This window comes from Prenolepis imparis, unplaced genomic scaffold (genome assembly GCF_030444845.1).
Source record: "Prenolepis imparis isolate NDT839.2.m4 unplaced genomic scaffold, iyPreImpa1.0 SCAF_8, whole genome shotgun sequence".
NCBI lineage: Eukaryota > Metazoa > Arthropoda > Insecta > Hymenoptera > Formicidae > Prenolepis > Prenolepis imparis.
The window spans coordinates 18,264,382-18,291,827 of record NW_028141166.1 but is presented as its reverse complement, the minus strand read 5'-3'; the positions used below and the strand labels follow the sequence as shown (position 1 = coordinate 18,291,827).

Below are 27,446 nucleotides of genomic sequence, written 5' to 3'. Positions count from 1 at the left end.
AGACGGAGTTCTTTCGCGCAAGCGTAAAATCAGCTGTTCCAATTAGAGGGAGTACACAATAGAGAGAACAGAAGAAAGGCTTTGTTTGTTTATATGTCAGTCAACGAAACAGAAATCTATTTTACAGATTTCGCGATGAAGACCGATGAAATTACGCCGCATGACGTGGAAGAGCAAAATTCACAGGTAATTATTATAAGTCAAATATATATTTAATTATACCAGGTGTCCCATTTTAAAGGACCCACTCAAATATCTCATTGTCAGAAACACTGCGTTAAATCGAAAAATGTTTCCTACAAAAGTTGTAGGGTTTCGAGGGGGACATAACATAATAATATTCATATGACCTTGGGCGGCGTCTTCAAGGTCAAATGAAGGTGAGAATGAATTTTGAAAAGAAGAAAAAATATTAGGAAAATAAAAAAATGCTTCAGATAAAAGTTGTTCAAATTAATTAGTAGAAAAAGATGTTATAATAAAAAATATGGGTTTCCATTTTAAAAATTCATTCTCACCTTCACTTGACCTTGGAGGCGCCGCCCAAGGTCGTATGAATATTACTATGTTATGTCCCCCTCGAAACCGTACAACTTTTGTAGGAAACATTTTTCGATTTAACGCAGTGTTTCTGCGATATTTGAGTGGGTCCTTTAAAATGGGACACCCGGTATATTGTTAATTATATTTTATATATTTTTTGTAATTAAATATTTTGCTATATTTAGTTATATACAATGTATATAATTCAATAAATCTTTTAATTGCAGACTATAAACAAAAATACAGCATCTGATGTTGGGCCAATGATGCATCCTCAGAGTGGTTCAGCATTTCTTGTAGTCTTAACATTTGCAAGCGAAGCTCTAATAGCATGTGTTAGACAACTGAACATAATGGATGAGGAATGCGGTGATGGAAATTATGGAACTACACTTGCTCATTGCGCCAGTGTCATAAAAGAAGCAATTAAGGTGATATAAAGGCTAAAACAAATGTGGTTTCAATGATAGTAATTATTTTATATATTGCAGGAAGGTGGAATTTCAGCAACAAGACCTTCTATAACATTTACACAGATAAGTCGAATTATTGAGAGAGAAATGGGTGGCTTAGAAGGTGGAATATATACATTATTTTTTGATACTATTGCTAAGGTAAAATCATCAATTTGTTTTTAATTTTTAAGACTGAGGAAAGAAATCTTGAAATATATTTTAGAGCTTTCTTAGATTTCGAGATGATGAGCAATTAACTGCAAACATGTGGTTAAGTGTCTTGACATCTGCAAACAAAATGATATCCGAAGTTAGTGGAACATCAATCGGTGAACGAAGTATGCTGGATGCTTTGATACCTGCACAACATAAATTAAGAGATGCGCTGAATTTGGGCTCGAAACCAATCGATGCATTTGGGGAAGCTGTTCATGCTGCTGAAACTTCTGCTATGCAAACTGTGCACATGTCAGGATCGCATTCTATTGATTCTACAATTTGCAAGGTATTTAGCTAAAACATATATATTTTATACAAATTATAATATTGATTTAGATACTTAAAAAATTATAATTAATAATAAAATTAATTATAATTAATAAAACTGTAATTTATATATTATATATATATATATAGACATTCAAGTATCCGGATCCTGGAGCACATGCTGTAGGTATATGGATGAGAGCTGCTTACGAAGGTTTCAAATTAAAATTCGGTTCTGAATTCGATGTATAGGAAAAAAATAAAATATCTTCTCTTTTATTTATCTCTTTCCACATAAATTTTTTATCTTGCCAAGATTATCTACAAGAATTATGATATATTATATTTACATTATATGGCCTCTATGAGATCATTTTGACATATGTCAAGCACCTTCTGATTGGCAACCCGATATGCAATTGTGTAAATTTAGTTTTGCATATGTAGTACGTATGTGTATATATACATATATATATATTTTCTCATCTTGCCAAGCCAATGGCGAGATTAGCTATCATAATGTCACGTGTCTCTGCCTCGACTTCATTTTTGTTTTATCACGTGAAAAGGATGAAAAAAATTAACTTTGCCGTCAAGTTTTGCTGAGCAATCTACAAGCAAACAAGTAACTGATGAGATTATATGTTATAACAATATTTTGGTTAAGGTTATGTTATAAATTATAATATTTTCATCAATTATGTAAATTGTTTTAAATTTGTGAATCGTACAACACATTTTGATTTCTAATTTGCAACAATATTCAGAATAAAATTCAATCTATTATTTTGCATGCCGTGTATTTAAAGAGACATATGTATATTCTAATATAAAATTTGTATGTGTGTGTTTGTTCTCTAATTCTTCAAGTGTTCTTATAAATAGAATTCCATCATAAATTATAGATCATCTAATCTAAAGTAATCTTACATTGCAATTATAATCATATTCAAGTAACATATGTTTGTGTGAATCATATTCTCTGTGTGAGAATATGTGATGGTTACGCATTTGGAGAATATGGAGAATATGATAATTATATATTACATATTTTAGAAATTACATTATAAAATATTTTTTGTAATAAATATACAATTATTCTATTATTACAAATGGTCAGTGAAGATAATTGAGTACATATATTTATGTGAGATATAATTTTAGGCATATAATCTGTAGATCAGCAAAGATCATGTGAAGAATTATAATACTGTGGATTTTTCATCTGAGATAAATAAAAGAGATTCACAGAAACCCTTGTGTCTTCCAAAAGCAATGAATGCTGCAATTGCATTGTGCACCTTCTGTGAAATGCATGGACCTAAAGTGATATTTATCACGCAAACGTATCGTAACTATGATACACAAAACATAGAAAAATTGAAATTTTATGGACCTAAAGAAGTATTAAGACAAAGCCATAATATCATGGAGAATGTACAGGACGAGTGCGAGGGCTGTCAAAGTATTGGAAATGTCAAATACTTGAGCAATGAGCATGAAACAAGAACATCTTTCCTATCTGCTCAGCAATCATTGATGCAAGATATTGGAAATTTCTTAAAACATGCTTGCATTAGGTACAATGATTACATTCAGTTTACAAATTTTTAAAGTTATATTTAGAATTATTATATAAATTATCATAAATTTATTATCATTCATAAATTACATAAATTTAATTATAAATTAAAGTTCTTTTTATGTGAAATAATAAATATATTATTTAATATATATAATTCTTTAGAGAATTCTTTTTTATTATTGTCAATTTCTTTTTTCAAGGAGCCTAAGCTGCGAAGTGCACTCTGGTAAGGAAGGTGTTTGCTACTTTGGAGATGAACACAGGGGGCATGTTTTAAGTCATACTTTTACATTGAAAGATGCCCAGGTGAATTATGCAACGAAAAAGCATGTTTGGTAGTTATTACAACAAATTTTTCAAATCATGTCACTACTGAAATCATTAGAGCTTAACATTTTGTTATATCATTCAACTTTTTTCATGTCGGTATATATTTTTCTTTTGACAGGCAAGAGGATTTAGGAGATGGTGCAGTTTTATTGTTTTCATGAGAGATAAGCAATTCTTGTTAAACATGTGGCCATTTTTAATCGACAATTTAAAAGAAGTAATTCGAGAGCTGCAGGATTTTGCAGAGAAAAGATATAACGCGGAAGAAGCAGAATGTCCACAGAGAGCAATGAGGCTAACAACGGCAAACAGTAGTGCAGGTGGCCGTGGTCCTATAATAAAACAATCTAGAACACTTACTGATATAACAAATGAAAAGCACGTTTTTGTAAGGTAACTGTTATATTAATATATAAATAAGTTGTGATAGAAAAAAATATATATACAATTATTTATAATAAATTAGTAATATTATCTTTTAATCACATCTTGCATAATGTATGTACCTGTTTCAGAATTCACATGTGGTTAGTATGGATCCTTAGTGCTGGTGCAAGGCATTTCATAGAAATTTTCCCAATGAATTTATTAGATGACGAACTTAATTATAATTTCGAACATCAAATTGGTTAGCAATTATATATTTGTCTATGCATGATAACAGTTGATATTATAAAAATATATCCTTTTTAATGAAAATTATAATGTCGCAAATAATTTGCAGAAACTGAAGAAAATTTTACTTTAGTAAACGCAAAATTACCAATAAATTTAAATCTTAACTCGGATGATTCAGAACTTTTGCCAGAATTTGCTGAAATCACGGAAAAATCTACCGCCGTAATTTTGCGAAATCTGAAACAAATACTGGGGAAGGATCAGTTTAGACAGTTGTTGTATTCCTGCCTAACTGGCGTGCAAGTCCTGGTGAGAGGCCCGAAAATTCAAAGATTGGAATCTTTGTACGGACTTAGCAGTCTTATTCCAAGAGCATGTCGAAGGGTAAAAGCACAAACATCGGAATACATGGATCCTGACATGTGTAACTTTATCGGTATTGAATTATTTTAAAAAACCTAATTAAAAATGATTCATTATTTCTAAAAAAATTTATTTAATATTCATTAAATATAAATTTCATTTAATATATATAATATTCAAATCTTTAGGTGTAGATACCTCAGTGGCGGTTCCTTTACCTTGTGCAAGTGTATGCAGGCTCGATATTATACTCAACGAACACAAAATCGAAGACGCAAAATCCCACATAGTTAAATGGACTGGTGCATTACCATCAAAACTACCGATCTTGTTAACAAAGATTGAAAAATCGCTCGACAATGAGAAACTCGGAAATTCAGTTCTCAAAGCGCACTTTGCAACCCTTTTGGAAGAATGGGCAAAGTACAAATTTCATTTACAATTCCATTATCAAAGTATTTTGATTGCATAAATTCTTAATATTAGAGACTATTTCTCTAGCGACTACACATATATTATTTATATCTTAAGATAGATGTTATTTATTAAATTACGGAATATTAACTGAATATTTTTATTATTGTCGCAGTATCGCGAAAGTTGTTCACGCGATGCGCGGACGAGGTCATCGCGGCGATCTTTCCGGACTCATGCTCAGTTTGGGTGCTGGACCTCAGGACAGAAAGTTGCTGGATGCCTGGTCTATGGGATTACCATCCAATCCAGCATAGTCTTCAAAAAATATTTAATTCATTCTGTTGCACGCGTGTAGTATATATAATGTTATATTTATTGCAAATCGTATATATTTCTCTATTCAGATTCCTCATTTATCCGAGAGGAATGTTTACGTGTGTTCAAGGTTGTGCGTCTTTTTTTATTTATAATTTAATTAAAAAATAAAAGCGAGAACTTTAAGTGTCTTAGGAATTTGTTAAAACATCTATGGCAAATAATCGTACATTTTTCATACACATTTCATGATTTGTTTTAAACAATATGTGATAGTGAATGCTGGTACATCTCATGATAATTGTGGAGAGAATTTTTCAATGTGTATAGTTTTGAATATATATTTATAACTTATTTCTAACATAAAAAGAATATGTTGGCAAGTGTTATTAGATAAAAATATAATATATAATATATAAATTTATATACGAATACATATACAAATAAATTTGATGTATATTTTCTTGAATAAAGGCACTAAAGTTATCGTATATTTAAAAATATTAATAAAATAATCATTTATATATTATTTCTTATATTAGAGATAATCGCAAATAAGTTCGTTATCAATATTAGACGCTGGAAAAAAATCTTTATTCTTAAAAATTTTAATTTATTTATATTTTATTTATTCTTTAAATTCATACACATACATATATGTGTGTGTGAATATGAAATGTTTGCTATTTCGGAAATAACTTCCGCCGCGCGAAAAAAGTTGAATTCAATTTTTGATTGGCCACCACGTCGCTTCTTGCCGCGCAGCAAGCTTTACCGTGTCCTGTGTACAGGAGCTATATGTCAATTTGTGTTGTCAGCTGAAAAATTCTATAATTTTCTCAAATTATCGTAAATTTACGTACGATACCAAAGTGCTATTGTACATCGTACAATGGCTAAAATTATTGTACATATACGATAATTATCATACGGATCCTAACACTGTTTGTGTGACACGTGGATCCCCTTCTCTCTTTCCTTGTCCCCCACCCCATATATATATAAATTCACTTCACACGTAGAAGCGATCCGAAGACCCCAGTCGCGATAGTAGTTTAATAGGGAGTGCAAGTGTCACAAATTTTAATCATGAATACCGTTACTTGCATTGCACCGGTCAATATTGCAGTCATTAAATATTGTACGTGCTCGCACAATCACATGCTCTATTATAAGTATTTAATTAGCGATTCATTAACCGTACGATAATTTTATTTTCTATCAAACTCAAATAAAATTCATTATGCTATATTAAGCTGCATTTTGCAATTTTGACTCATATGTAGCAACGTGCAAGTTGTAAATTTTTTTTTAGACTTCCAGAAAGAAAAGATATTTACGATAAGATATAATTTGCGATTAACGCTTTATCTAGAAAAAATATTGTCAATATCTGAGATTTCTAGCTAATGCGATACTAATCGCTTTTTAAAATTTTGTACGATTTATTTAAATAATATATACATTGTAACGATTTCATTATTAATTCTTTTGCATTTCTATTTTTTTTACTTTTTTTTTTTTAAGTTTCGAGCAGTGTTTGAGGACAATTTGTACAAGAATATTTACATTTGAATAGCTATCAGCTAGAGTCTAGAGCAATTGTAATAATAATAATATAATTGTATTGTAATGATAATATATGAAAATGTCTTTCCTCTTGTATAATAATTTTATTTTTATATTTTTCAAAGTTGAAATTGATTTAAAAAATTTATGGTTTTAGGGGGAAAGAGAGATGAATCTTTAATTTTACCAACCAATGATTCTATAAGTGCTACTTTGGATACAGATCAGGTAAATATAATTCAAATTTCTAAGCCAAATTAAAACATTAAAGTTCTATTGGCAAAGCATTTATAATATTATCATCTTATTTTCTTCATAGCTGCACGCAAAAACTACTGTCATGATTAGTCTTGACTTTAAGGAAGATCGTATTTGGTTAAATGAAAGGTAACATTGACAATATTGATTTTCATTATGCATATATATTTTTTGTTATATTCATATTGTAATATGTATATAAAAAATATATACTTTTCAGGAAAGAAGATATAAAAAATCCAAGACTTCAAAATTGTTTGAAAGAGAGTAAGTTGATTCAGAGAAAAATTTAAGAATTAAATTAAAGATATATATGCTATAAATAAGATATTTTTAAATTTGTTTTTTCAAGTTAAGAAACGTTCGCAATTACCTGGTCATATGAATGACTGGAAGATTCACATCTGTTCAAAGAACAATTTCCCAACTGCTGCTGGTCTAGCTTCCAGTGCAGCAGGATACGCATGTCTTGCAGCAGCATTGGCCAAGCTTTATAAAGTAGAGGTATAATTTCTATTTAATACAATTCAAAAGTTACATTATTAAATAATATTAGTTATATTATTAAAATAAGCATTTCTGTCATAGGGAGACATTAGTGTTATAGCGCGTTCTGGTTCTGGGTCAGCTTGTCGTAGTATTATGGGTGGTTTTGTGAGATGGCACATGGGTCTAGACAAAGATGGAACAGACAGCTCGGCAAAGCAGATTGTGCCTGCTTCTCATTGGCCGGAGATGAGGATTCTGGTGCTAGTTGTAAGAATAAAAAATATTTCTCTAAAAATATATATATAAGTATTTAATGAATATATAAAGGAATACTTAATAACACAATTTGTAAAATATTAATTTAAATTTATAGGTAAATGATGAAAAAAAGAAGGTTTCAAGTGCAATAGGTATGAAACGAAGTATGGAAACGTCTGAATTTCTGCAATATAGGATAACACATACAGTTCCAAAAAGAACTAATAAAATTCAACAGGCAATCATCGAGAAGGATTTCAAAACTTTTGCCGAACTCACTATGAAGGATTCGAATCAGATGCACGCTGTGTGCCTTGATACATATCCTCCATGTATCTACATGAACAATATTTCTAACAGTATCATGAATCTTATACATTCCTATAACGATGCAGTTAATGATGTGAAAGTGCGTAATATCTTCATTATATCTTATTTGCATTTTTTTTGTAAATTTTAGCATGAAATAACTTGTGTTAGATATACATTTCTTTTCTCATTAAGAAAAATTGCTAGGTTGCTTACACTTTTGACGCTGGGCCGAATGCTACACTATATTTATTAGAAAAGGATGTGCCAACAGTGATGGGTGTTCTAAACCATTTCTTTCCTCCTCTTGAAAATGTCGCGATTGAATACAAAAGAGGATTACCTATCGAAGAAGTCAAACCTACAAAAGTATGTATTTGAAATACTATAAGTAATTCAGAATAATAATTATTTTTGGATGTGTAATAATTTTACAATCATTTTTCTGTAAAGGACTTATTGGAGAAATTAAAATTTGAAAAACAACCATCGGGACAACTTAAGTACATAATACATACTAAAGTGGGAGATGGGCCTAAATATCTTGATAACCCAGAGGATCACTTATTAGATACTGAGGGTAATCCTATTAATATTTCTTGATATTTTTGACATATATTTTTATTATCTACTATTCCAATAAGCAGAGATAATAAATTGTTTTCATTTCCTTTAATTCTCTGTGTTATACTATGTGTGTATCTGTTATATATTTTGTATGATAATTGCTTAGATAACAATCGCTTAATGAATATACATATATACAACGTCATCGTACGAGTATATCGTCGATACTGATACTGATAACGTTTTATATTTATAATACACTTTCTAAAATAGCGCGCAAAAGCCCTTCCATTTCATAGTACCAATCACAATCGAACTGAGCTTATCCGAAAGGAGCCGAAGATTGCATTTCGATGCATCCTACTAGTGCTCCATCTGTGTATTTTATATCCTCTGTGATGAGCGAACATTTATAATTCCTGCCCTTGAAAGAGTAATATAAATAATGACGAAGCATATTTATATCTTTTAAGTCACTTGAAAAATCGACAAAAAAAAAAGGAGAATATGATTATTTAAACCATTTTTAAGCGACTATTTAACACTCCGTGTGCGCACGTACTTATCTATTGAGAAAAACGTATAAAACCCAAGAATATTGATCATGTTGCAAAAGATGAGATTTTTGCACACCGCTATTGAGAAAACGTCAAATTTCAATCGGTGTCTAAAAAATGTAAGTCTGACATCTGACAAATGTCATTCCCAAATCCATCAATATTTAATCTATATAATTACATGTAATCTATACACTCCAATGGCATTTATGATTCACTTATTTTCAATTTGCTTATTTTATAATTTATCACCTTGAACATGTCTAGTGTTAGCGAAACGACAAATTTTCATTGTTGGAACAATACTGTAAGATTTTTTTTCCTTACACAAGACATTTATCTTTTGCACTAATTTTTTAGTAGAATTCAACAAGTATATTTTAGTAAAAAAAAATTATCTATTAATACTTTTTTCCCATTTCTTAATTATTTACAATTTATTCATTTTTAAGAAAGATAAAAGAAAATTGATTTCAAAATAAAAATAAATATTTAAATAAAATATAGATTGATGTTTGTAATTACAGTTGTACGTTTTATATTGAAAAAACTTGTAACAATGATATGAATGTAAATGTAATCCATTTTCTCTATTGAAACTGTATGATATTGTTACATATATCTATCTTTTTCTGAATAGGTACAAATACTATTGCATGCTGATGGAAAGTGCAAAGCACAATTCACTGTATCTGAAGAGCATTTAAATGGTTTTGGTGCGCTACATGGTGGTTTTACTAGTACCGTTATAGACGTTATATCATCGTACGCACTTACATCTTATAAAACTGGTCAACCTCCTGGAGTTTCTGTAGACCTGCACGTGACGTAAGAACCTAAATCTGAAAATCTTTATTATCAGATTTCTTTATATTTCATTATATTTCAGTAGCATTTACGCATACAGTTAATATAATTGCGATGTGTTTTTTACACATCGATATTATTTTCTCAATATTTTGATAAATCAAATCTTTATTCTTCATGCTGATAAATATGTACATAGTCTAAGACATGTGTCAAAACCTAGAAATTGAAAAACATGACAATTGTAACTTAATCATTTTCATTAATACAAAACTCATACAAATGCTTATAATATACAGTAAAAGTAAAGTGAACATTTGATGGCACAGGTTTTTGAAGGCTGCAGTTCCCGGTGAAGTAGTGACTGTCAACGCTGAAACTATACGTGCTGGTAAGACCATGGCGTTTCTTGCAGTGGAGCTAACGAAGAACGATGGTAAGGATGTCGTTGCCCGTGGACAACATACCAAGTATATTGCCAAGTAAAAAATGAAATTATTCGATAATAACTTACAAATCCATTCAAATGTCATAAAAAAAATTTGTACATAATAAAAAAAAAATAGAATACATTGTAATATTTTTATATCTTAATGCATCTTTTTTTAGCGGATAATTGTAAAGATTATTTAAGTTTTGCTGCGACACGCGCGTACAATTGCAACTTGTGCCTTGATAATAGTTGCATTAACAATAAGAAAGATAACGATTGCAGCATTGTTATCTGTGCGTTTCTATTTACATTGTGTGGTGAGTATTTCTAATAAATGCAAGAGAAAAGTAAATATATATCAGAAAGCGCAAGAGCTCGCTTACCATGCAGCAGGAGAACGATCAAAGCACGGGCAACTTAACACGGTTCACCTATTATCGCGTCTTAACGTCTTCTAACAATGACTTAAATTTTCTTACTGTCTGCAATAAATCGTCGGCCTGCTCTCGCAATCTCTTAGCCTCCCGATCGCTTTCCTCCAACATGCTCTCCAAGTATTTCACTTTCTCGTTAGGACTCGACGATTCTATGTTTCTTGCGTAGTCGCGATCAGGCGACAGATACTTCTCAGCTTCTCGGCGCACGCGAGAAATCGTGTTGTCGCGATCCTCGCAGTTGTCACAGCAGTCGGACCATGCATTCAAATCCACGTAGGGAATCTCGTCGCAGCTGATGAAGCCGTTGCGACCCTCGGGCAGCAGGAACACATCTGGTTGCACGCGAGTGATGTTATCGCCGTTGTCGCAGAGGATTCTGGCGAGCGAAGTTTGCTGGATCTGCGCGAGTTGCTCCGCGCGGAAGACACCGGGATTCTGGTACCAGAACCGATCGCCGTCTCGGGTGCGTTGAAATTGCTCCAGCAGAAGACACTTGAATAACGGTCCGACTTTCGCGCCCGGCAACTGATCCTCCAGAATACCGCCGACCCAGACGTCTATGTTGCCCGGATGGCCGTATAATTCGCGCAGCTTTTGCCGCACTCGACCGCTACTAATGTCGCCGGCCAGATGCTCGAACGTCTCCGCGCGCGACATGTTACAATAATCGCGCCATTCCAGATAACCGGGTATCCCGTGATCCCGTCCCCGCTGAATGTTCATCGCTGCCAGGTCCAACGCGACCGCGTGCGCGCTGCGAAACAGCTGTTCGGTGAGCTCGATGTTAAGATTCTGTTCTGGTAGTTTCAGCTTCGCTGCGGTGACGTACATACCGCGGATCAGGGGATCGACGCCACCTTCCTCCACCAGTCTCCAGGGCGCGAAGAAGGCGTCGCGTAGGTCTAGGGCACCCTGAGGAATCGGCTGGTGCGAGGCGTTTAGACGCTCGAGACGCGGCTGGATGAGCGAGTGACCGAAGCGCAGAGCCGCGGTGGCGAAGACGTTGGATATACTGGCGTCGACATTGGGATCGTAACCACGGTAAGACGATAAAAAGTCATCGATCGTCGGACCGAATATCCGCGGTAACCAATGCTGATAAGTAATGTGTTGCATCTCGGCGCCGACGATACGTCTGGCCTCCTGATACAGCTTCTCGCCGTTCCAGTGCGGATTCATTTCGCGTAATGCGCGAGCGAGACGGTTGTGCTCGCGTAGCCATATGGTGTGCATAGCCAGCAGGCCGACTTGCTCGTTCGCGCGAATATCACCGGCGACGAAGCAGTTGATCGAGCTCTCCAGCGGATTCCTGCGACAGTCGACGAACTGTTCGGCCGCGTATGGCAGTAAAGGCTTATGACCGGGAATCGTGGGACCCTCCCGCATTAATCCGTGATCTGTCGTGAGATCACGCAGGTCGCGCGCCACTTCGTCGTTGTAGCCGTAGACCTGCGACGCGTCCAGGTAGCTGGTCAGCTGATTCAGCTGCTCTCGTGGTGTCAGGCCACCCCATAAAACGCTGGTCGCGCCTGAACCACAGACGGCGCTGGTTCTTATAAAGTCGATGCACCGTCTATTGTTGACCCGCGGATCACCCGGTGGGACCTCCATCGGGAAACAGGGCGCGGCGTTGTCGCATGACTTCTTGCAGTCGATCCCGTCCCAGGATTCGCTCGACACCGATGGCAACGCGTGGTCGAGATCGTGGTCTAGGAACTGGCCCCACTGCATCACCATGTGGGTGATCTGATGATCGGATGTGATGTCGTGGGTAGATATCAGAGTAGTCGACACGAGGCGCGCGGCCGGCTTCGAATAACCGTAGTATCGTCGTTCCTTCTCCCAACCGATCGGCGCCGAGAAACCGTTTTCATAGATGGGCTGCAACACTCGGCGGAATCCCGTGTGCGACGATCCCCAAGTGGGATGACGCAGATTGTTGCAACTGCCGTCTATGGTGCGGTACTTGCGGTGGAAACACCTGTTGGTGCAATTCTGCCGATGTCTGTGACCGGTGCATCCAGATAACTGTTCAATTTCTTTAACCTTGAAACAGGGAAATGGGATGTTAAATTTTCGATTAGGCGCGATTCGCGATCCCACAAGATCTTATCTGTGTTTGTTTTTTACCTGTTCGTGCGTCAGGAACTCATCGTAACGAAATTCACCGGTCACGTTCGCTTTGGTGCCGGCGTTCACCATACGTCGTATGTTGACGAGGGTCCTCTCGAACAGTTCGGCAGGTCTGGCAGCCGCGCGACTGATTGCGTTCGGGAACCGTGCTAGCCGGTATGGATTGACGTGTCTGGACGAGTTGTCGGAATTGAATAAGGACGACAACGTCTTATTGATGGCACGATCGATCTCCTCGGTGGCGCTCTGAAAGGCTCGTATCACGAGCGTGTCTGTTGCACCAGATTGCCGAACGCGTACCAGAGCATCAGCAGTTGCACGGCCGTAATCGTTTATGGCTGAACACTCGTATCTGTAAAAAACGCAACATTATTATACAAGAGACTTATAACAAAGAAATATGTCCCGATATCCATTTTAATTATTTGTGCCTTAGATTGCTTGCAGTCATCAGGAGATCGTCATCATCTCAAATCGAAGACTATGTGTGATGACTACTAGATCAAAGTTACATTACCCAAATCTCACCTGCCGGTGTCTTGCGGGATCACGTTGAAAATGAGAAGACTCCCGCCACGTGTGACCTTAATCCTATTGCCATCGAGCGCGCTGCCATCCTTCTTCCACTGTATCACCGGCTTCGGCCTGCCTTCGGCTCGGCATGGCACCTCGACCGTGGCATCCGGTTCCGCTTCCATGTCCTGCGGCTTGTAGATCAATTGGGGTACGGCAAAGTCGATGACGCGCAGATCTGCGAAGAGGACCACGTTTCTGTCGACGCTTCTGAGGTGACACTGGTATTTGCCCGCGTCGGTCTGTTTGACCGCGAGGATGCGCAGCAGGGTATCGTCATTCTCGAGCGAGATTCGGTTGCCGAACGAGATCGGTTGCTCGTCCCGAAGCCAACGAATGTTGGGTCTGGGATTGCTAAGCACTCGGCAAGAGAAGGTCACGTCGGCGCCGACGGTCACGTTCTGCGATTCCGGCTTCTCGGCGAATATCAGGTGGGACGTTGCCGTGATCACCGCTCTCGCCTTCCTCGACTTGGTCGAGCCCATATCACTACTAGCCACACACTCGTATGTTCCGCTGTCCTGCTCGGTCATGTCGGTGACCACCAGAGTGCCGTCCTCCCGGATCACGTACTTCTCGCCGTCTTCACGGATCACGTACTTCTCACTGTCATCGTCGTCCGCATCCGAGTACCTCCATTTGTCCTTCATCCACTTGATCTTCGGGGTCGGATCGCCCGTTACTCGGCACTTCAACGTCATCGTCTCGCCGAATCGCACCGCGGTATCTTCCGGTCCTTCTATTATGTGCGGTTTTGCTGCAAAAAGAATTCTTCGTTGTTACTTTGGCAATTAAAAGGCGGATTAATTAAGTAAGTGATATTATTTATATTTTATTCGTTGTTATTCTTTATTCGCTAATTTATGTTCCTATTATCATGAAAAGACTCGAGAGATAAAAAACGAATGGATAAGATCTGAATTTTTAATGTTTAAAAGGCAAATGTGACAAATTATATCATCTCTTTATCTTCTGGTTATAAAAAATATTCTGTGTGATTATTCCTTTCGAAAAAATCATGAGAAAAATACACGCAAGATGTGAAATCTATCTTTCAATTCTTACATAATATTTAGCTGCATGTTAATTACTCTTTTCTTCAATAGAGAAACGTGCGAAAAAAGGATGCTAATGGATGTAATTTCGTGATCGCGCGGCTGTCACTCCATCATCGATTCAATGAAGAGGAAGCCTAGCTTTAAAATTGCTGAATGGTCTCGATTCAACCTTCCGATGAAGAAATCACGCGAATCCAGGCATCGTCACGCGATATTATGCCTGCAGCATCATGCAACCGCAATGATGTCAACGACCGCAGCGATATAATCGTTAAGCTACCACGTTGACAGCAGTAACATCGAAATTATATATAAGACGTACACAATACACGAAAATTTGCAAGTGGAAAACCTCGCGGAGGAGTAGCGGGACCTTCATTTACTCAACTGCAATGAAAGTCCTCGGGCAACATCGTCGTCAGGGAGCGACCCTTCATCCTGTGCGGGGACTGACAGACCGCCGCCATCTCCGTGGGTCTGTCCCTGGTGCGCTCGACCAGCCAGACCAGGTTGCAGTCGCAGACCAGGGCGTTGCTGTCGAGACGCAGCCGCGTCATCGGGCCGACGTTGACGAAAGCGTCGGCCGGCAGTTGGTGCAGCTTGTTGCTGTGGAGAAAGAGACGCTCGAGCGCGGGCAGGTCGTTGAACGTGCCGGGACGTATCTCCCGCAGGTGGTTGTGATGTAGGTACAGCTGTTCGAGCCGCGGCAGTCGCGCGAACGCGCCCGGCGCGATGTATTCGATCCGATTTTTGTACAAGTAGAGTATCCGTAGATTCGACGCGCCCTCGAACGCGCCCGCGGCCAGTCGTCGGATGTGGTTGTCGTTCAGCAGCAGGGTGTGCAGCTTGTCGAGACCGCGAAACGTCCCCGGTCGCACCTCCGTGATGCTGTTGAATCGCAGATCCCTGGAAAAAGATCCTATCAGTCTCTGATTTGTGAAAAAATTAGATTGTGCGGCTCGTACTTTTGTAAAAAAATAATATATATACGCGTATAATAATTATAATATAATATAATATTAATAATATTATTTTCGATAATATATACTATTGTTATTGCATTTATATGCTAATATATATTTATTTGAAGCAAAATAGAGTAAACGCGATCGATTCTAATAATAGATTGATATGAAAATTGTGCATATAATGTTATCTCTCGGATTGAGAATCGGACGCTTAGATGACGTTGGAATTCTGCGCTAAATGTAGGATATAGATATATGCAAATAGAGATTTTTTGCATGGGCGAGAATACCGTAACTGTAACCCGCTAACCCGCCGCCCACCCGCCAAGTAGAATGGACGAACAAAGTGAATGCTTTTCTAGGGTATGGAGCGGGTAAATGGCATAGATCATTCTCATCGGGAGATAAACGGCATATTAATTAACGGCGTATACGAATATAATGGACATTATATTCTATTAGCGGGACTCAAACCACCTACGCGAACTTGCTTTTATTGTATCAAAATCGAATTAAAATGCATCTTATTAATGTCACGTTAGAGAGAGATGATCCAAGAGATTCACAATCAGATGCGCGGATCAACGATTCAGAAATTCATCAAGCGTATAATTATTACGGCGTCGCAACAGAGATATCTCCGCCGGTTATTAGGGCCCTTAATTAACAATTTTACTCGGCCCGTCGCACATTACTTCCTTTCTAAATTATTGCCTCGAGAGTTCGACCCGACGGTATTTTAATCCCCTTATCTTACCGGCTCATCGCCGACGTGAACACGCGTGCCGCGAGAAAAAGTGGAAGAAGTCACTCTCCTCCCTTTCCCCTCCGGACGTCATTTAACTAGCGTAAATTGCCCGCAATGCGATACCCTTGTGCTTTTTCATTTCGAATTACACGAGCATTTATGCACTGTCAAAGTATATAACGTTAATCATATGCGCGATTAATGCAAATATTTTTGTACATGACGTTTTATCTAAGTAAATTTTTAAACGAATCTCTTTATTTATCGAACACGTCGGCAAAATTGTCAGCGTCAATCGACGTCAATAGATTAAGAAAATAATTTCAGTTTCTTTACAATTTCTTCAATTACGAAAAATTACTCCTCGCGACGATAAAATTATACTCTTCTCACGATAATTAAACACCTTAAATAGCGGCCTTGATAAAATATCGTGTTAATGACAGCGAAATTTGCGGCGAAAAATTTTATCAACATAGATATATATATATCTTTATCTGAGAAGCAGAAGAAGAAAGATCTGAAATTATCGAGACATATTTAGATTTAGTTTTAAAAGGGAGAATAAATTAAAAATTCATGTATTTTGTTAATTAATCGAAATTGCATCAAAAATGCATCTTTTTCCAGCTGATTTGTCCTAAAAAAAAAAAAAAAAAAAAAAAAAAAACTGAATTGTCGGATCTGCTTCTCACAAATAGATTTCTGCATTATGTTATTTATAGCGCCAGCCATCGCGTGCTGCCACTTCGATCTTTCTTCGACCGTAAAGTCGAGATGAGTACAAATATCGGCGGCTCATTCATTTAATCGCGGCGCGATTGAAGACGATTCGTATTAATAGCGCGAATCGCGCGAGCGAATTAGTGACGTTAATAGTGGCGGATAAACGTACGAGAATAGTTTCTCGAGAAGAGCACATTCAGTTTCTCTTTTTCTCTTTCCGTCATCATACGCAGCTAAACCGCAAACTTCGAATCTCGTTAAAGTCGCGGCGTCGCCATTCGATTCCGACCGAGAGAGATGCACGAATACCTAAAATTGTAACGATGACACAATCCGTTCCCCTTGTGTAACGCGAATCCTGTGTGTATGTATGTATATACACCTCTCAATTTCATGCAGTCAAAAGTCTCCTTTTACAATTACACAGAAAGAATTTTCTCTTAGAATTCTATAAGAATTTCTCTGATTATTTAGTAAAATTAATCAAACATATTTTATATTTTATTGTGATAGATATTATTTTTTATTGTAATAAATATTAATCAGAAAAATTCTCAAAAATTCTAGAGATTCATACGAAGATAAAAGTTTTAGGGCGACGTTGATCATTTGCATAATAAGAAAAAAAAAGGATACGAGACGCGCATAGATTATTATAAATTTTTTTTTAAATAGTAGAGAAATTTCTAAACATCTGTCAAAATATTGAGAACCACTGACGCGTACGTCCTGTGTGCATTTATCATGTATTTGATCAGATTCAGGTAACTATAATATATATGAAGCCCGGATAGTTTAAGATAGAGCGGGCGCATAACTTCCGACCTGCTTTACAGGACGACCGCAATTTTTTGTGCACGCTATTTTAGCATGTAATTAGAAATTATGGCGCGACGTGTAACACGCGAGGGACGATATCTCGCCGGTTGTCGAGATATCGCACAAAAGTATATATGTATTTAATTAACGAAGAGACTTTTACACCCGAAAGACGGATATTTAAAGACGTTGGAGACAACGCGTTTATAATGGATATTCCATCAATCATCACTCAATCGTGAATGATCGTCTATCTTTTCGTAATTTTACAAGATCGCAAACTAGTCATTATCTGTAAACACGACGGAGGATTTAACGGTAAAACCAGACACGCTAGAAAACTCAGTCAAACGCGCAATAATCGTAATTTGTCATTATCACGATCGGAGATAGAAAACGAGAGACAGAGAAGATTAAATAAAATAATAAATCGAAAAAGCTCTGATATATAAATAAATACAAAATTCAGATGTGAAAAGAATAAAAAATAAATAAATAAAATAATAAATAAACTAAAATAAGTTATAGAGAATTTATAAATAAAATTTCTTAAACAAATAATAACGACAGATGACAAATCAAACTCTGTAGTTTGACGTAATGAATGCCTTGAAATGACATTTTGAATTATTGCACGTTATCGAGAGATATAATTACGATAACACTTGACTCACATCGTTTGACATCGTTTAATATGCTATACGCTCGGCGTTTCTTTGTATCCTAATCTCTGAATCTTGTGCAATGGTCACGCGATGACCGAGCCTATGAACTTTTTCGCGCGTATCATTATTCGACGAAGTACCTTCTCGGCATTGAAATTGCCGTAGGAGAAATCGAACCCGCGTTTATCTATAATTTCTCAACTAACGTTTAGAGGATCCCTTTACCTCGCGTTCGCCTGAACAAAGCCTGAATTGACAGTGTACAGGGAACTAGAGTCGGGTAACTCCTCGTTACGTAAATAGCGGACAGGATAATATAAATTATGAGCTCATTTATACATAGAATGCAAGGAGAAAGGATTTAACACGCTAGAGAACTTTCGTCTCTTCCGCTTACAAGCGCATGTATTACTCACGTTCTAATATAGTATAAACGTATGTATAATTTTTATATAGATCGTATGTTTACTTATTTTTTATTTCAACAAAATTTCATCACGAGCACAGAATTAATCAGCGAGTTATCTCAAAGCCGAATAATACATTCCAAATAACGTTGCTATATTTTTATGTTCTCCAACTTTTGAGAAAATTAATTCAGTCATTAAAAAAATTACTGTATCAATTATTCTTTCTGTACGAATCAATCTGCTATTATATTTAGATACTAATTATTTTAAAATACTAAGATTGCGAAAAATAAAATAGAACTTTGGGAATGTATGAATTATTCACAATCGTAAAATTGTGTTACGATAGCACTTATAATTGTTGTTTTTTTTTTATTATAACGCAGGCAAGAGGAAAATTTGTTTTTTGTTGCATTGTTCAAACAAAGAAATTAAACGTAAGCAATTATATTCCTAAATAAGTTCTATTCACATTGTGGCTTGTGATTCCACAATGTGATTCCAAGGCTACAATGATCTGTGTTATCCAATACATACTCCAGAACAGGTCATGGTTAAAAGTCTTTATTGAATATGATTCTGTTTTGTAATATCCTAACTCAAATTAAAAAAAAATTATTTAAATAAATAATTATAATATTTTAACTAAATGATTATATAAATATATAGCAAGAAAGAGTAAGTAATAAAGTTGGATTAAAAAAATAGCAATTATTGAAATAAAAAAAAAAGAAAACAAGTAATATTACTTTCGAGACAAATAAATTGCAACGCTCTTTAGCAATACTATTTTTAGATTGCTTTATGTAAATCGAATAAAAGAGAGATATATATATATATATAACGATGACACGGATACGTCACTTCGAAACTACATTAGGACAACGAGATTTAACTGCGCTGATTCACAGAATCGCAAACTGATTCGTCGACTGTTTGCCATGTTATTCCGTCTTTGTACGAGAGATTTTGCGCAGCAACATGTAAGAAAAATGATAAAGAGCTGTTCGTACAGATTATCGTCGGTATTTTTCTTTTTTTCTTTCCACGAGAGCATTGAGATTTACGGATACCTATGCGATATCAATAACAGATATCGAAGCTCGCGAGCTAAATCGGGGTGAAATGATAAAGTAAAGTCGGTCGTCTCTACACGCCGAGATAGCATGTTATCGCTTTCTTCAATTCAAATATTAAATATTTTTCGGGATACTTGCGTGTTTCACGCAAAGTAGGAGAACGAACTGCCACGAAGAGGCCAGATACGATATATCGTTCTTACTTCCAAGAGAAGACACGTTCGTTGATAACGTTACATGTTCTTTTGAGACGAAAGAAACATCCCCCAACAATGCAAAGCTAAATAGACATGGATTGTACGTGACAGATGATTGTTCAAAATCAATATTTAATTGTTACATTTTTAATTTATACGGTTTTTTAATTATTTTTTTTCAATTCATACGTGATGCGTGCTTAATTGTTTGTAATATTTAAATTTAATAAAGTATGTTATGTTAGCAATATTTAATTATTCATGTAAAAATAAAATTCAATTAATATATGTGTATTCAATTCAATTAATATATATTTACACATATATGTATATACGTCTCATAACCGATCCTTAAATAAAAAAGAAATTTGAATATTTATTAAAATATTCAAATATCAGAATGTTCGATTAAATTTCTAGCTTTGCATTGAATCGCGTTGCTTTATTTACTGCATCGCTTATTCCTTTCTCCGAAGTTCCACTTTAGTATTACAGTGTAACTTATATATAGTTCTGAGTAGGATAATTTTCTGTTTCTTTTTGTTCTGCATTTACTGCATCTTGAATCAATATCTTGACTTCATTAGCTTCGCTCGCAGTTAAATCTGATTATAATAATTGGGTTTTTATCGATTTTATTACAATGTAGTCAACTTTATCCTGACTCTACGAAGCACCTCGATTGTAGATACTTATTATACAATACTATACAATTATTATGGCTTTTATCGATTATTTTTATAATGCATTCAATTCTTTATAAACAAGTCTATACCATTAAAACATACAATGTTATCTTCCTTGCCAAATAATCGCGAAGAGAGCGAATGCATTCTCTACTGAAAGCGCAGTGTCGGTCTCGATTTTCTTAACTGGGATGATTATATACGTCTCGATTAATTCCCATAAACGAATATGCATCTATATAACATACTTTCTCTTGACCTTTTATCATACTTAAACCCTAATATCAACTGTACACGATCATTTTGCATTTTTATGTAATTATAAAACTCTTACATACATCATGTATTTTACATATACGAGGAAAATTTATGGTAGAATGTACGTTGCCAGATTATGTCTGTCACGATTATTAAATGTAGCGTCAAATTTATTAGTTATTAAAACGAGAGTCATTAAATAAAAACTCGCGACATGAGATATACCGAATAATTTTCAAGATCTTTTTTTTACAAGAATCTCGTCGCACCGTACTAAGGCGTAAGACTTGTATCGCGGCACAAGTAAGGCATCGAACGTGAGATAATTATTGATTCGCCAAGAAACTAAAAGGGTAAAGAACTTACAGAACGGTGGTGTTGGCAGGTACCCGCGGCATCTGGCTCAGCTTTTGGAACATGCATCGCACATGCATCATGAAGCACACGCATTTGTGCGGACATTCCGTCGTCGTCGAGGGATCAGTCGCCAGCAGGAACGACGGGACCAGCAGCAACAGCAGCATCCAGGCGGAGAAGGGGTCCACGAGCAGCCTCATCGTCCTTGGCTTTAATGACGCAGAGGAACCAAGAAACAGAGCGTTCTCCACGACGTGATGGAGTGTGCAACAGCAACAGCAGCCTCTACGTCGTGCGGTACCACGTGGAGTTCATCGGAGCGTGTGTTCACGCGCTCTCTCGAGTATAGGTACTTTCACCTGCGCGATCGCGGGAGATCAATGAGAAGAAGAGAATCCGGTCGGATCGGAGAGCTGCTACTCGCGATACCGGCGTTCGTGCACCTGGACGTTCGTCGGGGTGCAAGAGGAGCCGGATAAAGAGAAAGAGAGAGATGATAGAAGAAGAGTGCGGCCGCCGCGACCGTCCTGTTCAGTTCCCGCGCGGCGGCAGCCACTGTACTGTAGCTCTACGCGGCTCCTACTCGCGCCGGAACCCCGCATCGCGAGCGGGTCCACCGAGACCAGACCAGAGCCGGCACATCGCGCGGGAGTATACATACAAAAGGTCTCCCCGAGGGGACTCGCTCTCCTCTCTCTCTCTCTTTCCGCTCTCTTTCCCTCTGCAACTCTTCCTCCCCGCTTCTCTCGCCTCAGGCAAGTCGAAGGGGCTACGAAACGGAGAGCGAGCGTGCACCGTATGTAAAGTAAGGATACCTATTTGTTCGCGGTATTCCCATATTAACGATGGTTACCGCGGCACCGACTCGGCGACTCGCTTTCGATATTAAAAAAAAAAAAAAAAAAAAAAAAAAAGGAAGAACGAGAGCATATTCTGATGGAGAGGAAGAGGAAAGGTGCATTGCGCCAATCATCTTGCACGCAGCATAACCCGCTCTGTAAAGATAACAGTATTTAATTGAATCGACTGTTCGGCGACCGACGAGGCGATCTAGTTTATAAATAGCGCCGCGAGATAGATACTTACATCGTTTACGCCGGGTTAATATTTTATTCCGTGGACGTTTATTACGGGCTTCACCAGTTCGACGAAACGAGGCCCGGATTAGAGTCACCCGCAGATATCGTCGATCATGTAGCTCTTTATTCCGTCGTCTCGCGACTTCCCTTCCTCTCCAAACAATAAAATGTATCCCATATATACCTGAAATCAAATCTGATAAAAGAAAATCGATGGACCAATATATGTCCGTGTTATCCAAGTTTGCTGCAGTTCTTTCTCAACCTTTTTATTGAATGTGTGTACTTTTCTCAGATTCAATAACTCTTAGCTTGAAAATTGCCGAAAATTATTTAAAGCACAGATTTTTTTTCTTAATAAAAGAAAAATTGATGATTAATAACATAAGATCTTTTATAGATTTTTAATTTTTAATTTTTCTTGATTGACTTTCGTTTTATAAATCAAATAATATACAAAAAGATTATAGAAAAAGAGTAAGTGAAAAATAAAGATATTTTTATTGAATTACTAATTTTTTTTAAAGTAAAATATTTACCATAAAAATGTGATAAATCCTTTACTCTCTTACATAAGATAATTACTTCTTTCATGCATAAATAAATCGAAAATAATGACTCTTCTTCGTAAGATACGTGAAGTAGTTTTATATACGTTGATTAAACAAATTGTATATAAATTTACGATATAATTCAATTATAGTTAATTATGGCGAAGTTATTAGCAAAATAGATGAAGCGTTCAAGAAAATACCTTAGGATTCTAAAAACAAACAATTGTCTTGGCGCGAAGAATATCTCGTTGAGTCGCGAAAGAAACAGGCGCGGGCATTCTTCTGCCATTCATAATGCTGTCCCTCAAAGAGTCAACGATAGAGGGGTCGTTGTCATCTCTGTCATTGAACACGGCTGTGCAATACGCGTGGAACAATGCAAGATGCAAGGTGCAATGACGCACGAAACGAAAGAGAACATCAAACGAGAGAGAAAGTATTAACATACCAGGTCATCGTGCGGAGAACCGCACGTGAAATAAATAATTTAATATTATTATACTGACATATTAATATTATCATCAAGCAAACTGATGTAGCACATCCACGTGTTTTCTTTCTTTATATATTGCATAAAATGATAACGTATAATCATGATATAATCGTATAGCGGATACGGAAGAAGAAAAAAAATGCGCACAGTTATTAATTATCGATATTTTTTTTAAACGCGTGTTTTCTTTTTTATTTTTGTCTGCTAATAATTAGCTATGATTGAATTATATCAGAGCTATAATTGGATTAATTGGATTTATTGGATAGAAGAGTCATTAATTTTGCCTTAAAAGCAATAGTATTTTCACAACCGATCAATTGTCTATCTGTCTTTGCCTTCCTTAGCATCTTGTATAAACAACTCACATAAATATTTTCAGTGACAGAAATGCTGATTACTTTTTTTTACAGTTTTATGTCTCTCATTAATCTTACGTATAAAAGGAAGCGTGTAGAAAAAAAAACTCTTCGCTACTTAAACAACACTTATTTTCTGGAAAACCGGAATTTTCAGACTCTGCCATGTGCAATGTTTTGACAATTAAATCACGGCAATTAAATCACTTATCAAATATCGAAAGATGCACGGAAAAAAAATACACTGAAACTATTCATCCGTTCTACAATTAGATATTCCCGACACGTCGTTCGCACATGTGAAATTCTTTTGACAAGTAAAGAGGTGCAAACGGAGCACGAGTCGATCTCGAACTAAGACATGACTGTAATAATGTTATGTTATAAAGTTATGAAAAATTTGGGAGTAAGTTATAGGCAAGGTGGGGAAAGACGTGTCGCGGTATGAATTTCTTTCAATGAAAACCATAACATAAATAAAAGTGAAATTAATTTTAAACGGCGAAAACGATAAATGAAATAAGAATAATTTTTTAAGACGCGATGCACTTTAAAGAATTAATTGTCTTTCGCGCGAAATATTGTTATTATTATATGCAATGGTACAAGTGATTTTTATATTTATGTTACTTATAAATATAATATTGAAAGACAAGATATCCTTATTGCGAGGAATGCAAAATCGCAGCATTATTGCAGTCTGAGCTTCTAACTCGGCTTCGTGACGACGAGATACGCGTTTTAGATTAGACTTTATGTGCACCAGACGTCTCGTATTCGCCGGCTAGAATTATACGGAGGAAAATTTGTTGACCTTATTATTACAAGTCTGCTCTCTGCATACCGCGGTAAAGAATATGACAATCGGTATTTTACTTGTCATTTGACGAAAAAAGTGAGCGTTCATGTATATTCAATTAATTATTAAATTTAAATCTTATGTCTATACCGCGTTTTAGCCTCTAATCAAACTTTATCCTGAAATCACAAATTAATAATTAAGATAATTATAAAACTTATGTATAATATACTATTAAAAATCGAAAATTAATTCTAAGAGTAATTATTAGTTCTGGTAATTACCGTTTTAATTTAGAATGTTAATATGAAAATTAGAAATTAATATCATGCATCGTTATTAAAAAAGAAAAAAAATTACATTATCCTTTTTTTATGAAGATATAATAAGCGCCAGCATTTTTTTTCCAACGATTACTTATCTTAATGATTGATTGCAATAACGTGTGTATAATACCTGCATAACTTTATCATCGCTGTTGCGAAAGAATTCGAAGTATGCGCTAGTATCAGATCTACGATCAGGTCTCGGCTCATCAGATCCGAGTTACGTTCCACCAGATGGAAACGTCCTTCGCAGCGAAAATATCCAGTTTAAAATCGTAGTGGTAGCGAGTTCCCCTGGTTGCGTCGCTGAAGAATGAGTATGTTTCCTGGGCTATAATCAATTACCATCCGCTCTCTCGTCGGTTTCTCTTCAGCATTACGCGGCACAAAAGCCCTCGCAGGTGCGTTCTCTCTTCTCTTTGTTCCTGTACTCGAGGGTTTCTCCTTCTATGATCTACTCTTCGCTCATTTTCCACGCTCTTCTTCTCTACGTTCGCAATCTGGACGAGTTCTCCATCTCGAGTGTCGAGATGAGCGATATGAATCACTCGAAGCCATGGAATATATTATTCGGAAAATTTAACGTAGGTAGATTTTTTATTCTCCTTCCACACTCAAGATTCTCATCGTGCTTTAAATCTGTCGTCTCGTAAATATGTTGATAAATTTGTACCAACTTATATTGATGATCTAAAACTTTCTGTATTTTTCTCCTCGATATTTATTATCTAATTTCAATAGTTTTGCAATTAAATCTTCGTTAAATCTTCCAATCTTTAGAAATTTTAATTTCTCTTTTAATATATGCTTTGTAGATTTTTAGTGCCACCCTTTCTTTGCCAGATTGTTTACATCATTAATGCACGCAAATAGTCATCACGGTTAAATCTATCGTTTTGCCAAACGACTGAAATTCCTTAAAATACTTGTCATCGATAAACTCGCAATGCGTGCGATGATAACGCGTTACCTAAAGTGGTAGATGCGTAATCCCGAGTGGGCGCTGACACGAAATACAGCGGATGAAATTTCCTTTGCGAGTCACGAATCGAGTCATCAAAAGGAGAGAGATCTCGGCGGTATATATATTATTTTATGATGCAATTGTATCTGTTAAGATGGTAACACGATTCTTCCTTTATGGTACATGTACAAGCCAACTGATGACTTTTACTTACGCGAATTTACACACAATATATATATATATGGAAAACACATTGTTTTGAAAAAAGAAGGATGATATATGGTTCTATCGGAAAAAGGAATCCTCGTCGAGAGTACCAGATAAAAGGTCAAAGGATTCCAAAGTCACTCGCTCTTTCCCAACAGCATTTTCCGATCATGCGGTGAGCTCCAACAGTAATAGGATGATATAGAAATTATTTTTTTTTTTCAGTTCTATTAATTGGAATTTCTTGAGCGGATGCTTTGCCCGAGATTGCTTTAATCTTCTTCTTTGAACTCCACCGATTGCAAAACACAGCTGGTGACCGACCATTAGAATCTTTTGACATTTTACCTGTCATCGTACGAAACGCACAGATCATCATTCCTTTTTTTTCAGCATCTATTTCCTCTCCTTTAAATTTACGCTGAGATTTCTGTTTTTAATTATTTCTCCAAGTGTCTAATTAATTGAGTAATGATAAAAAAAGTTTTCTTAAAAAAAGGGCAAGTATTATCTCCTAGAAAGGATATAAGACGAAGGACGAAAAACACAATACAAATGGTGCGCTTGAGCGGAGCAGCAAGTAAGTCTGCGCTATATGCACAATTTGTTTTTGTTACTTCCGGAGATCCCGTCTGTTTTTAGGCTGGCGCAGAGCGGACCCGTTTGTCACGCCTTCACCGAGAGATTTCCGCTCTTTGTTCACCGCCTCTATTTCAGTTTCGTCCTTGCGTCTCTTCATCGGTCCGCAGATGCGCGCGAAGGGGCGTAGGTATATAGCGTCAGCGCCGTAATTTGCATCGCGATATCGAATATCGATTATGTAATTTGTAACGCGATGTCATCGTCGCAACGGGAGATCTCTCGTTTTGTCAGTTCCCGATCATATGTAGGAAGCAATTATTTATTACATAACTGTTAACGAATGTACGTCTGTATCGGATAGAGATACGCAAATTGGGTTCTACGCCGACAGATGAATGCGTTTCTTAATTATATATTTATAGCTGGCTGCGCTTTTTAAGATTTATAGATTTAAAATAAGTGTCTAACTTCTTTAATGAAAAAAAATTTAACTAATTGTAAGATAAAAATGGCAAATGCTATTTTTTATCTCGTTTCTCGCTCTTTTTCCGCGTCAAATGTGTTTCGGATATATGTATTTATAGGTAAAGTCAAACTTCCGGTATCTAAC

General features: G+C 36.4%; 4 protein-coding genes across 6 annotated transcripts; 3 read left to right on the top strand and 1 right to left on the bottom strand.

Annotated features, from left to right (window-relative positions):
* Nucleotides 1-54: 54 nt before the first annotated feature.
* Nucleotides 55-1,867, top strand: LOC145939661 (uncharacterized). 2 transcript variants are annotated; one of them, XM_083044136.1, is made up of 5 exons: nt 55-186; nt 771-974; nt 1,035-1,157; nt 1,222-1,503; nt 1,635-1,867. In XM_083044136.1, the coding sequence occupies exons 1-5, from the start codon at nt 94-96 to the stop codon at nt 1,734-1,736; spliced, it is 804 nt and encodes a 267-aa protein (XP_082900262.1). In that variant the 5' UTR covers nt 55-93; the 3' UTR covers nt 1,737-1,867. The 2 variants fall into 2 exon arrangements, with proteins under 2 accessions (XP_082900262.1, XP_082900261.1); XM_083044135.1 differs by lacking the exon at nt 55-186 and adding an exon at nt 311-670.
* Nucleotides 1,868-1,987: 120 nt separating this feature from the next.
* LOC145939660 (folliculin-like) lies at nt 1,988-5,569 on the top strand. 2 transcript variants are annotated; one of them, XM_083044133.1, is made up of 8 exons: nt 1,988-2,109; nt 2,649-3,064; nt 3,270-3,375; nt 3,518-3,792; nt 3,915-4,027; nt 4,124-4,453; nt 4,569-4,803; nt 4,970-5,569. In XM_083044133.1, the coding sequence occupies exons 2-8, from the start codon at nt 2,760-2,762 to the stop codon at nt 5,109-5,111; spliced, it is 1,506 nt and encodes a 501-aa protein (XP_082900259.1). In that variant the 5' UTR covers nt 1,988-2,109; nt 2,649-2,759; the 3' UTR covers nt 5,112-5,569. The 2 variants fall into 2 exon arrangements, with proteins under 2 accessions (XP_082900259.1, XP_082900260.1); XM_083044134.1 differs by lacking the exon at nt 1,988-2,109 and adding an exon at nt 2,134-2,151.
* Nucleotides 5,570-6,116: 547 nt separating this feature from the next.
* On the top strand, nt 6,117-9,898 carry Mvd (mevalonate diphosphate decarboxylase). Its single transcript, XM_083045001.1, has 10 exons — nt 6,117-6,253; nt 6,839-6,909; nt 7,001-7,068; nt 7,160-7,206; nt 7,292-7,443; nt 7,528-7,695; nt 7,802-8,095; nt 8,203-8,364; nt 8,449-8,575; nt 9,760-9,898. The coding sequence occupies exons 1-10, from the start codon at nt 6,202-6,204 to the stop codon at nt 9,780-9,782; spliced, it is 1,164 nt and encodes a 387-aa protein (XP_082901127.1). The 5' UTR covers nt 6,117-6,201; the 3' UTR covers nt 9,783-9,898.
* Pxn (Peroxidasin) lies at nt 9,890-22,265 on the bottom strand. The gene is made up of 5 exons (XM_083045000.1): nt 21,483-22,265; nt 14,949-15,466; nt 13,458-14,259; nt 12,927-13,281; nt 9,890-12,842 (listed from the first exon to the last, which is right to left on the bottom strand). The coding sequence occupies exons 1-5, from the start codon at nt 21,671-21,673 to the stop codon at nt 10,794-10,796; spliced, it is 3,915 nt and encodes a 1,304-aa protein (XP_082901126.1). The 5' UTR covers nt 21,674-22,265; the 3' UTR covers nt 9,890-10,793.
* Nucleotides 22,266-27,446: the final 5,181 nt, after the last annotated feature.

Excerpts from the sequence above, each read along its gene's own strand:
- Pxn (XM_083045000.1), bottom strand. The coding sequence starts at position 21,673 with ATGAGGCTGCTCGTGGACCCCTTCTCCGCCTGGATGCTGCTGTTGCTG. Across the intron at positions 13,282-13,457 it reads ATCCCGCAAGACACCGGCAG|ATACGAGTGTTCAGCCATAA; the intron begins GTGAGATTTGGG and ends CGTTTTTTACAG. Across the intron at positions 12,843-12,926 it reads AGTTCCTGACGCACGAACAG|GTTAAAGAAATTGAACAGTT; the intron begins GTAAAAAACAAA and ends CCCTGTTTCAAG.
- LOC145939661 (XM_083044135.1), top strand. The coding sequence starts at position 488 with ATGGGTTTCCATTTTAAAAATTCATTCTCACCTTCACTTGACCTTGGA. Across the intron at positions 671-770 it reads CCTTTAAAATGGGACACCCG|ACTATAAACAAAAATACAGC; the intron begins GTATATTGTTAA and ends TTTTAATTGCAG. Across the intron at positions 1,504-1,634 it reads TTGATTCTACAATTTGCAAG|ACATTCAAGTATCCGGATCC; the intron begins GTATTTAGCTAA and ends ATATATATATAG.
- Mvd (XM_083045001.1), top strand. The coding sequence starts at position 6,202 with ATGAATACCGTTACTTGCATTGCACCGGTCAATATTGCAGTCATTAAA. Across the intron at positions 6,910-7,000 it reads CTACTTTGGATACAGATCAG|CTGCACGCAAAAACTACTGT; the intron begins GTAAATATAATT and ends TTTTCTTCATAG. Across the intron at positions 8,096-8,202 it reads ATGCAGTTAATGATGTGAAA|GTTGCTTACACTTTTGACGC; the intron begins GTGCGTAATATC and ends AAAAATTGCTAG.
- LOC145939660 (XM_083044133.1), top strand. The coding sequence starts at position 2,760 with ATGAATGCTGCAATTGCATTGTGCACCTTCTGTGAAATGCATGGACCT. Across the intron at positions 3,065-3,269 it reads TTAAAACATGCTTGCATTAG|GAGCCTAAGCTGCGAAGTGC; the intron begins GTACAATGATTA and ends TCTTTTTTCAAG. Across the intron at positions 4,804-4,969 it reads CTTTTGGAAGAATGGGCAAA|TATCGCGAAAGTTGTTCACG; the intron begins GTACAAATTTCA and ends TTATTGTCGCAG.